Source organism: Petaurus breviceps, unplaced genomic scaffold (assembly GCF_028583685.1).
Source record: "Petaurus breviceps papuanus isolate PSGF00001 unplaced genomic scaffold, PetGlider_PUasm1.0 181, whole genome shotgun sequence".
Taxonomy (NCBI): domain Eukaryota; kingdom Metazoa; phylum Chordata; class Mammalia; order Diprotodontia; family Petauridae; genus Petaurus; species Petaurus breviceps.
In genome coordinates, this window is record NW_027185784.1 from 10513303 (window position 1) to 10525501 (window position 12199).

At 41.4% G+C, this 12199-nt stretch overlaps 1 protein-coding gene across 1 annotated transcript in view; it reads left to right on the top strand.

Moving 5' to 3' along the window:
- The first annotated feature begins 264 nt into the window (after positions 1-264).
- The window catches only part of SND1 (staphylococcal nuclease and tudor domain containing 1), a 492627-nt gene continuing 480692 nt past the window's right edge, over positions 265-12199 (top strand). Inside the window, exon 1 of the mRNA XM_069087150.1 lies at positions 265-444. Coding sequence (XP_068943251.1) covers positions 442-444 — 3 coding nt within the window. The 5' untranslated portion in view covers positions 265-441. The remainder of the gene's footprint in view (positions 445-12199) is intronic.

Sequence of the window (12199 nt, forward strand, 5' to 3'; positions counted from 1 at the left end):
CCCACCCTTCATTTCGTGACGTCACGGCGAATCAGCTCTGTCAATGTCGCTGGGCGCTCTCATCCCGCTACGAGATCTGGGGGCGGGGCTCCACCAACAGAGTGTCGATTGGCTTGGGTTCCGGTGGACCGGAGGTTCTGATTGGGCGGTGGGTGGCAGGTCTCTGGCGCGCTTGCGCGGCGAGTAGAACGTGTGGCGGCGGCCGCTATAGCGTCTCCTCTTTGCTTCCAGTCCGGGTGCTGGTGCTGCTGGGGACCGATTCCGTCCGTCTGTCCGTCCCAGCCTCTCGCCCGACAGTCTCATCGCCGTGCCGGCTTCTTCTCCACACCCCAGCCGTTCACTCGGAAAACTCTTCTGCTCCATCCATGGCCTCCTCCGCGCAGAGTGGCGGCTCCTCTGGGGGACCCGCACTCCCCCCCCCTGCAGCGGGGCATCGTCAAGATGGTGAGAAGTGGGGCCCGGGGCACCCAACCCTGCAACCCTTCCGACAGCCGTGCCCGGGCCCCGGACCCACCCTGAGCCCTCCTTAAACCAGAGTATGGCACAGGGACTCTTTCTGCCCTCCTAGAACATGGGGCCCTGCCCCTCGCCCCCTACCCCCTACTCCGGTCAATCACTGTGGGAGAGGGGCTTCTCCTTCCCCCTTCCCACCCTGGAGCCCGAGACAGGAACCCCTTCTTCCCCTTCCTCTTCACCCATCGCCAACTTTGCACAGAAACTCTTCTCCCCCATATGCTCAGATGGAACTCTGGGACAGTTTTCCCTCCTTCCTTCTCTTGTCTCTTGGGGACAAGGATACCTCCGCTTTGGCTCCCTGACCTGGAAACTGAAGCAGGAATCCTTAACTGTAATCCAGGACAGAAATCTAACCACCTCCAAACTGGGGCACACAATCGAGACCTCTTCCCAAGCTCAGAGTCACGCGCAAGGACTCCTCCAGCTTTCCTGTTAGCTGAGGCCCTGGATACTTGCTTTAAAGTCCAATGGAGTTTAGAAACGGGGGGTATAACACCTCATAACCCCGACCCCAGTTTTCTCCAGTCCAGGATTGGGATAGGATTGTTCTTTTCTTCTGGCTACCAGGAGTGACATGTGGACCCAAACACCTCCCCTGTTTCCAAAACCCCATACTCACACACCATATTTGTTTTAGGTTCTCATTAATTCTTACTTGATATTAGCCTCCCTCTCTTTGTGGTCTTTTCTTTCTCCAGTCCATCCTCTACATAAATGCTGAACTAATCTTCCTAAGGCAAATGGGTGACCGTCTCTCTCCTGCTCAAAAGTTTCCATTGGCCTCTCATAACTTTTAGAATATAACACAACCCCTTTAGGTTACCAGTTAAGGTCTTCCACAATCTCTCTCCTGCCTGCCTTTTAAACCTTACTTCAATGTTGCTCTCCATCATGAACTTTTTATTCCTGCTAAACTAAGCTGTTTAGTCTTTCTCAAACTCAGTTGTCCACCTCTGCCAGGCTCTTACTTGAGCCTGGTTGCACACCTCTTTTCTTCTCTTTATCAACCTTGTCTTCATGGCTCATTTCTAGTGCCACCTCTTTGGTGAAGTATTCCCTGATTCCTCCCTGTTCTTAATGTTCTTTGCTTCCTCAGTTTTCCTTGTATGTACTTATTTGTGTATGTGTTGTATCTCCCCATTTGAATGTAAGCTCCTTGAGGGCAGGGACTTTATTTTTGGTCTTTGTATCTCCAGTGCTTAGAATGTGCCTTGCAAACAGTAGGTGTATAATAAATGTTTGTTGTATTGAATTGGTTGAATTTGAGACAGGGAAGCCTTCTTCCTTCCAGGACAAAACATGGAAGTTGCCTCTGCTACTGCAAAATGGATGCTTCTTCTCATATGCACATGTGTGAAGGAGTGACATGCATGGATTCTTTCTTGGCAGTCTGGGGTCAGACTTCAGTTAGTCTGAGTCCTCACGCTGGGATTTGTTGATTAAGAGAGATAAAAGGTCTTGATAGACCTTCCTTCTCCCTCCTCCTCCCTGAATTCGTTTTGACATTTACTTAGTCTTGGTTTGCTTTTTTCAGGAGTCTATTATCCAAGTCTTGATAACTGTCCCTGCCTGGAAGCCATTCCCCTCCAGACTTCTGTCCTCCACAAATACTTATTAAGCACATTCTAGGACTGAGGGATGGGAGATCTTCAGCCTCAAGGTTACATGTCCCTGGAGATCTTCAAGTGCCTCCCTTTGACTAAATCCAAACTTCATAGAATGAATCTCATTAATTAAAAGGCCTTGAGGTTGCAGGTTCCATACCCCTGTTATGGGTGCTGAAGATACAATAATAAAAATAATATAGACCTTGCCCATATAAGCATCTTATATCTGCCCTTACATTTCCTGGGGTGGAGGCAGGGGCAAGCAGATGTGACATATACATAGAAGTATAATATAGTGCAGGGAGTATTGGGGACAGAGGAGAGATCTGTATAGAACACTTTTGGAAAAATTTGGAAAGAAGAAAATGTCTTCAGCAGAATGGGGATAGGGGAAGTGGATTGGAGGAATTGAGAAGCCTGTGTGGTGGCATCTGCACCTTGATTGAAGAAGATTCTGAAATGTGGAGAACAACATTGGGGTAGGAGTGGTGGATCCTTTTTGGAACCAGATAGAACTTTTTCAGTTTGACTCTTCCAGTCTTTTTTTTTTTTTTTAGGCTGTAGAATTGCCACATTTTGTCATTAGTAAACTTAAAATTTACTTTCCTTTTTTTCCCTAGACTTCTCCCCAACTTAGTCCATTCAGAACGCAGAGATTATTGCTTTTGCACTCCACTTCCCTTTTCCCCGTCCCCTCCCCCTTGCACTTTATTTTGATCAGTGGGGTCTTAATCCTACCTATTCATCCTACCAAGTTTTATTTCCAGGCTTTGAATTTAAGGAGTTTTTAGAATCTTGGACTAGGGTCTTTTTAATCTCACTGAAACACTGATGCCTTCTTAGTAACCCTGGTGTTCTAGGACCTGACCTCCTTCCTTTGATCATTTCCTGATTTCTTGATCATGATTACTTCTGTTTTCTAATTATTTACTCCGGTTAAACAAACATTTAGCAAGTGCTTATATGTGTAAATCCTGGCATAGTAGACTGAGAACTGGCCTTGAAGTCAAGAATACCTGGATTAAAGTTTCTTCTCTGAGCTGGACAAGTTTCTTACTTAATCTCTTAGTGAACCAGACCATTCTGAGACTATGAATTGCAGAATGGGTATGCATCTGTGTCAATGGAGGGAGTTCCTACATTAGGTGCACCCTGTGACAAATAAGGCCAGTCCTCATTCTGTCCCCCCACTTCCTCCAATGCAAGGTTCAGTTCTAGGGACTGCATGAAAAGTTGAAATAAGAAAGTACCTGCCCTCAAAGAACATTTTTTTCTTTTTCAACTGTGATCCAAGAAATCCTGTTAACTATAAACCACATATGAAATTTTATTATGGTCTATATCTACTGCACTTCTATAAACTACCTACTAAAGGTCCCATAGCTTTTGTTCTTAACCAAGAGAATGAAGAAGAGTTGAGAGACTTTGTGATGTAATGGTTGGAGAACTGGCCTCTGGGTCAGGAAGATTCAGGTTAACTGTCTATTATCTGGTGGCTTTGTAACTCTGGGCAAGTCATTTGACCCTCTGAGTCCCTGAGGCAACTTTTGAGGTATAGTTGCTTATTGCATTGGTATTATTTCCTCACCTGGAGTTTCCCTCACTACTGAAATCACAGACCTATCTCCATCCCCTTCCCAAATGAAAGTCTTCCTATTTTCTTGATTTAGGATCACAGGATTTATCTTTGATAGGACTTCTGGGTCTTCCCCTTCATTGTATGCATAGTAAACTAAGGCCCAAATACATTTCAATGATTTGTTCAAGGTTACACAGGATTTTTGTGGTAGAGCCCAGATTCTGATTAGAGGAGGATAGTAGGTGGTATAGTGATAGAGCCCTGGGCCTGAAATCAGGAAGACCTGAGTTCAAATTTGACCTCAGACACTTATTAGCTAGTTGTGTTACTCTGGGCAAGTCATTTAATTCTGATTGCCTCAGTTTCCTCATCTGTAAAATGAGCCAGAGAAGGAAATGGCAGATCACTTCAGTGTCATTGCCAAAAAAAACCCCAGATGGAGTCAAGAAAGGTTGGACATGACTGAAATAACTAAACAGAAATTTGGTGTGAAAAGGGCCCATAAAGGACATTTAAACCAATCCCCTCATTTTGAACATGAGGAACTTGAGGGTTAGAAATGTCAGTTGTCCATGGTTATACAGGGATCCACAAGCAGGAATTGAACCCTGGTTCCCTGAATCAAATCACAGTGTTTTTCACAGTAAAAATAATCTTGTACCTTGTATAGGTATTAAAGAGAAATTAGATCCCAAATTTAACTTGCCCCTATTCTCTTATTTTTGTTTCCCATGCCCTTGTACCTGTCTTGTATTGTTACTATCTGGTAGAGACTCAGTTAAAAAATAAGAGTGAGAAGAGAATCTCTGATATCATATCTGTTTTTATTGTATCTACCAAACATTTTTGCTTACCTCAGTAAAGAATTACCCTGAAAGATTGCCTGTCTACTTAATGTCTAGCATAATCATCATCATCAAATTTATATAGCTTTTGAAGGTATGCAGATTCCTTCATATAGAATAGCTCATTTGATCCTCATAACAAATCTGTGATGTAGGGTCTATTATTATCATCCCTATTTTACAGGTGAAGAAACAGCCTCAGAAAAGTTAATAAACTTGCCTGGCCCCACACAGCTAAAGGAGTGTCTGCAGGGGTCCAGAGTTCAGTACTCTGTCCACTATTCCATGCTGCTTCCATGGTGCAGTGAGTGGAATAGGTGCTTAATAATTGTTGAGTTGAATCTCGAAGTGGGAACACTAGACAGGAAATGAAAGAAATATCTTCCCATAATTAGTTGTGGGGCGAATTTGGGGCAAATCCTGTCACCTCCCTTGATAGCAATTTCCTGTTCTTTATAATGAAGAAGTTGGAGTAAAGGAATCTTAAGTTCTACTTTTGACATTTTGTTCTCTGAGATTCAGTTTCCTCATCTGTTAAATGAGGTGGTTGGACAATCTTTGATTCCAAGTAGCCTCATTTTCTATTATAATTTGATAGCTTTTTCTTTTCACCATATTTTTTATATTAGAATTTTGTACACATGCTCTATTTCTATATTACATTGTGAATTCTGTGAAGACAGAGAACCTGTTTTAGTTAATCTTTGTATCTCTTCCAGTGCTTACCATAGAACTCTTTAGTTATTAGGTACTTAATGTGGAGATTGACTATAGAGACTATAGTAAAGTGCTTTGGTAGTTGGGGTTGGCAGCACACTTTTCTTTGTGACAGCCTTCTCTTCCCTCTTTTGCTCTGCCTGTCAATCAGTTAGGCAGCTAGCATTTATTAAGATATTTCTATGTGCCAGGCACAGTGCTAAGCCTTGGAGATAGAAAGGCAATAAACTGCCCTCCCAAGAAGCTTATGGCCTAATGGGGGAGAAAACATAGAGACAACTACAGAGAAATGAGATATATGCAGGACACATTAGGGATAGTCTCAGAATAGAAGGTGCTGAGGTTAAAGAAGACTGAAAGACTTCCTATAGAAGGTGGGAATTTAGCTGAGACTTAAGGGAAGCATTAGGTGGAGGGGAAAGGGCATAAGTATATATAACATCTACTCCGTGCTAGGCATTATGTTAAATGCTCTTACAAATATCTCATTTGATCCTCACAGTAACTCTGTGAAGGATTATCATTATCCCTATTTTACAATTGAGGCAGACAAAGGTTAAGTGACTTGATAAGTCACTAGGTCACTTAAGTCACCCAGCTAGAGCCAGTTCTAGACATGGGAACAACAGTGAAAATAATCAGCAGATGGAGTGTCATGTTTGAGGAACAGTAAGATAGCCATTGTCACTGTATTGCAGAGTATTTAGAAAGGGAAGTAGAGTATAAAGAAATTGGAAAAGTAGGAAGGAGGTCAGTTTTATAGCTGAGTGGACAATGGACTGCATTGGGGATAGATTAGAGGTAAGGAGACCAACCAATAGGCTATTGTAATAGTCCAGGTATGTGGTGATAAGGGTTTCCTGAATTAGGGTTGTGGCAGTACCAGAAGAGAGAAGGGGATATGTAGAAAGGACATGACTTGACAACTGATTGACTATGGGGTGTGAATGTGGAGCTGTGGGACTGTGAGAGGATGGGCTATATTCTTTTTTCTTCCCGGGTTAGAAGCCATTCAGAATTGTAGGATAGTGAAATTGGTAACAATTGAGTTGGGGGAAAGGATAGGAACTTGCTTTGTCCATGACCTACCAATTTGTAAGTGCTTTCATATAAGTAGAAATGTAGCTTTCCTGTAGGTAGAAATATGGCCTTCAGTTGGCTTTGTGATTAAGAGTAGGAATTTAAAATTCATTGTTCAGGTAGAATACATTTTCTTTGTTGCCTTTTTGTGGTAGTGTAAGAAGATTGTTTGAGAAGCTTTAAGAGGTTAGCAGGACACAAGTTTATGCTGTAGCAGAGAACTCTTGCCTCCTATGGTAAATTGAGGTCCTTTCTACTCTTCTGCTAAGCATGCTTGTATTTTCCTTGAGTGTATTTTTTTCCAGAGATCCTGGGACTAATTTGTCTGTAACTTTTGCAGAAAGGTAGAGACCTATGATAGAGGTGTGAGGTAAAAATACCTTAATGATTGGGCAAATAGGTACTACTTTTCTCTTGGAAACAAGCTGGTTAAATAACCTGTACTTTTTCTGAGAACTGTCTTATTTTCATGAACTAAGACTGCCATGATGTGGTTTATAGATGTAGTTTGCTGCAATAGGATGGAGGCTCCAAGAATAATCCCTTTTAACCCTGTTGGCTACACAGATGTAGTAGGGTTGTTGGGAGGTAGAGGTTGGTTATCAGTGGTCTCTGACCAGGAACTTTTGCTCATATGTGGTCTTAGGTGTAGACTATTTATTTTTAACTCAGAGGAAGACTTGGAAACCAAGACGTAAAAATTTCTGGATTTTACAAACTGTTGAATGATAGAGGAAGCAAAGGCATTGTCCTGTTATTTGGACTGAGGGTGGGGGAAGCAGATTACTGTTGAGGAGAAATTAGACAGTGATATGACAGAAGCATGTTAAGAGCTGTTCCTCATTGTATAGTTGTTGGAAATGATGGAAAAATAGAAGGTTTCTGAACCTATGGGTTCCTTTGAGGAGTATCCTAGGCTTTTCTTAATAGAAGAAGAAAACTCAGTTTTGGACCAGGTAATTGAAGATTTGAAAGCTATAAAGGTGTATATTTTCCCTGTTTCTGTGGGCTTTGATTATTCTTTGTGCCTGAAATAAAAGTATAACTCTACCTATCTGTCTTCACTTGATTTTCTACTAAGCTGTTTTTCTTTGTATGTTTTCCTGTGGTTGGAGCACATAGATTGCTTTTGTAACACTGGAGTGAATCTGCCTTGATTTTTTCACTTACCAGAAGGATTTGATAGACAGCAATTTCTTTGATCTCTTGCTTTTGGTGTGGAGAGTTAAAATAAAGAGTAGCTACAGAATTCACTCTCTTTTCCACAAGTCCTTCCTGCCATTGCTTCTACTCACTTATAACATATAGAAAAGGGGCAGGAGTGCTACTGTACTTAGTACAATATTGGTATCTCTCTTCATTAGAACTTTTCTGGTATTGTCAGCATTTGCCAAACAAAATATAAATTTCCTTGTGAGTAGCTTTAGTGGAGGTTTTTTCTCAGTACATAGTAGTTTAAAGTGCTGACCATAATTTAATTCCCTTTAGTTGAATATTTCCTATTTTTCAGTTAGTTGGAGGGTTTGTGTCTTGGAGGTGCTGTTGAGCAAACATGTTAAAACCTGCTGTGTTCAAGGTGCTGAACTGGGGAGATAAAAAGATAAATGAGAAAACATCTGACAATCTCAAAGCTAGTCCTTTTTTGAACTCCAGTCTCTCATCACAAAATCTCCTTTTTGACATTTCCAGTTGAATATTCCATCAGTAACACAAACTCAACATGTTTAAAATGGATCCCCTTCCTCTCGGAATCAGCCCTTCCACCTTAACAGCTGTTTCTATTGAGGGTTATCCTTCATTTCATCCGATATTGGAGTCATTCTTGACTTTTTCCTCCTCCCTGCACCCTGATCCAATCAATTAGTTGTCAAATCTCTTGGATTCTATCTCCACAGAATCTCTCACATCCATCCTAACTTCTCTGCTCATGTAGCCACTTCCATAATTCAGGCCCCAATCCCTTTTTCCCAAGGCTGTTACACTAGCTTTCTAGTTTCACCTGTGCTTGTATCTCTACACAACTGCAGAAACAGTCTTTTAGAGTCTGATCATGTCACTTTCCTCTTCAAAAGCTAGCTGTGTTTCCTTATTGCTTCTAGCACAAAATACAAATTCTTCACCCTATCTCCACCATTGGCACTTTGTATTTCTCTTAAGTACTGTTCTAATTTGCAATAGTTACTTGTGGTGGGATTTCACTACTCTTATTAGAGGACAAGTTCTTTGAGAGCTTTTTTCTCAATCTGTCCCCATGCCTAGCATGGGGCATTGTACACAGCAGGCACTTAGATGTTTGCTGGATTAAATTTTGGTTAAATGAATAGTTCTTTTAAGATTTTTATTCCTACAGCTTTAGAAGACTTTCCTTTCTCCCTTCGACAAATATTTATTAAACATCTGCTATAGGGAAAACATTGTGAATAAATTAAGATGAGCAAGATAGGTCCTTCAGAGAGCTCACTCTAATGGAAGAGATAAATGTACACAAGTAACATGAGAATATAAAAATATAACCAGAGAGGTAAAAAGTTCAGTGAGAGTTCAGAGGAGAGACTACTCACTGGTAGGATTAGAGAAAACTTGATGGAAGAAATGGCATTTGGGGTCAGCATTTAAGGATAAGTGAGAAGTGGACAGACAGAGCTTGGCTGTGGAAAGATATTCTAGGTAGGCAGAGAAAACAATGTGAACAGAATAATGGCAGTGAGAAAAGATGGGATGAATTTGGGGAAAGGTAAGTAGTACAGAATTCCACTAGTTAAATTAGATTTAGTAGTTCCTTTCCTTTTTTTTTTTTCCAATTTATTTATTTTTAGTTTTCAACATTCATTTTCACAAGATTTTGAGTTACAAATTTTTCTCCTCGTCTTTCCCCTACCCCCTATTCCAAAATAGCTAGCCTACTGAATACCCCCTTTCCCCAATCTGTTTTCTCTATTATCCTCTCTGCTCCCTGCCCCCTGCCCAACCATCTAGTAAGGCAGGATGGATTTCTGTACCCCGGTGCCTGTATATCTTTATTTCCCAGTTGCATGTAAAAAAACCCCAATTTAAAAAAAAATAACACATCTGTTTTTAAAACTTTGAATTTCAGATTTTTTCCTTTCTTCCCTCCTCACCCATCCCCACTGGGAAGATAAACAGTTCAATATAGGTTGTACATGTGTAGTTACACAAAACATTTCCATAGTAGGTATATTGTGGAAGACCATATTTCCCTCCATCCTATCCTGCCCCCCACTTATTCTGTTTTCTCCTTTGACCCTGTCCCTTTTCAAAAGTGTTTGCTTCTAACTACCCTCTCCCCCAATCTGCCCTCCTTTCTATCATTCCCCTTCTTATCCCCTTCCCCTCTATTTTCCTGTAGGGTAAGATACCCAATTGAGTGTGTATGTTATTCCCTCCTTAAGCCAAATTCAGTGAGAGTAAGGTTGTCCCATTCCCTTTCACCTTCCTGCTCTTTACCTCTATTGTAAGTTTTCTCTTGCCTTTTTTATATGAAATAATTTACCCTAATATATCTCTCCCTTTCTCCTTCTCCCTGTATATTCCTCTTTCACCTCTTAATTTTATTTTTTAGATATCATCCCTTCATATTCAACTCATCCTGTGCCCTCTGTCTATGTATACATGTACATACATATGCACGCCCTCACATATATATTTATACACACCAATACCCTCCTATACATACATATATATGTATGTATATATACATGTATATACACACACACACACACACACACACACATATTCCCTTCTACTGTCCTCGTACGGAGAAAAGTCTTATGAGTTACAATTATTGTTTTTCCATGTAGAAATGTAAATAGTTCAATTTTAATAAGTTCCTTATGATTTCTTTTCCCTGTTTACATTCTCATGCTTCTCTTGCTTCTTGTATTTGAAAGTCAAATTTTCTGTTCAGCTCTGGTTCTTTTGGAGGGCAATTGGGGTTAAGTGACTTGCCCAAAGTCACATGGCTAGTAAGAGTGTCGAGTGTCTGAGGCTGGATTTGAACTCAGGTCCTCCTGATTCCAGGGCCGGTGCTCTGTTCCACCTACCCGCCCCATCAGCTCTGGTTTTTTCATCAAGAATGTTTGAAAATCCTCTATTTCATTGAATGACCATATTTCCCCTGTAGCATTATACTCAGTTTTGCCGGGTAGGTGATTCTTGGTTTTAATCCTAGCTCCTTTGACCCTTTGATCCTTTAGTGTAGAAGCTGCTAGGTTTCCACAATACTCAAATTTTTTCTTCTTGACTACTTGCAGTATTTTCTCCTTGACCTGGGAACTCTAGAATTTGGCTATAATATTCCTAGGAGTTTTCTTTTGGGATTTTTTTCAAGAGGCAATCGGTGAATTCTTTCATTTTCTATTTTGCCCTCTGGTTCTAGAATATCAGGGCAATTTTGCTTGATAATTTCTTGAAAGATTGTATCTAGGCTCTTTTTTTTGATCATGGTTTTCAGGTAGTCCAATAATTTTTAAATTATTTTCTTGATTTTCTTGCATCATTCTCATTTTTCTTCCACTTCTCTTACTTGGTTTTCAGAATCCTTTTTGAGCTCCTCCATGGCATGTAACCAGTTCATATTTTTCTTGGGAGCTTTTGATGCAGGAGTTCTGACTTCATTGTCTTCCTCCCATTTCATGCTTTGATCCTTTTTGTCCCTGAAAAAGGAATCTATGGTAGGATTGCGTTTCCTCTGCTTCTTCATGTTGCCAGTCAGTTACTTGACTTTTGAACTCTTTGCCATGGTAGGATTCTACTTTCAGAATGGAGAGAGCGTTGTCCCAAATTGCTGGGGTTTTTGCAGCTGCTGGAGCAATTAGGAGGGTGCCCTCTCTGCAACTTCCACAAGCTCTGGCACCTGGCCACACACCCCAGGACCTCCACCCAAGACCCCGAACCAGATCCAAGCAGGTCAAAGCAAGAGCAATTACCCTCTGAATGGTTGCTTGGTCCCCCTATGATCTGCAGGCCAGGAGCTTTGGAGGCAGCCACAGGGCAGTAACTGGGGTTGCTGTCTTGCCTCCTGGTTGAGAAGTCTGGAAGCTGCCACAGCTGCTGGTGCTTCACTCTCCTGAAGTCTACTCTGGCCACTGCTGGTCAGGGCTGCCCTGGGGCCAGAACTATTAGGCTCACACAGGGCTGGTCTCAGCTCCCAGAATCAGTGTGATAGCCCCTTCTTGCCGCCCTGCTGAGCTGCCTTCAGTCGGAGATTTGTTTCTCTGTCACTTTATGGGTTCTGTAGCTCTAAAATTTGTTTAGAGTCATTTTTTACATGTATTGGAGGAGGTGAAAGCCAGAACCGCAGGGAAGTCCTGTTTCTACTCTGCCATCTTGGCTCCACCCCCCAGTAGTGCCTTTTCTTGGGTTTCTATATCCTATTTTAGTGATATGTGACATGAAGATGGACGGGCAGTTAGTATACACACACATGCACATACACACACACACACACACACACACACTATTTCTAGTATCCCAATAAACTTAATTGTCAACTTTAAAACCCATTTAACAGATGTTGAGAATGGAGAAACTGAGAAGGGCAATGACTTCCTCTCAGTCATATTTGTATGTCTTTCAAAGTGAAGGGCAGCATTTGAATTCCCTGACTTTTGGTCAGGTCTGCCTGCTCAGATGCTAACTACTTTTTTCCCAAGGGAGGAGATGCAAAGGAAAATAAATATTATTCAGAATGACAAGGTGAAGAACTCAGTAGAAGCTAGAGCTAATAAATATGCATACCTCCAGCAGCGCTGACATGTAAGTCATTGCTTTTGGGTAACTTTGTGGCCTGTAACACCTTATCTTTTATAAATTTCAGTTGGTATTATTGGTAAAAA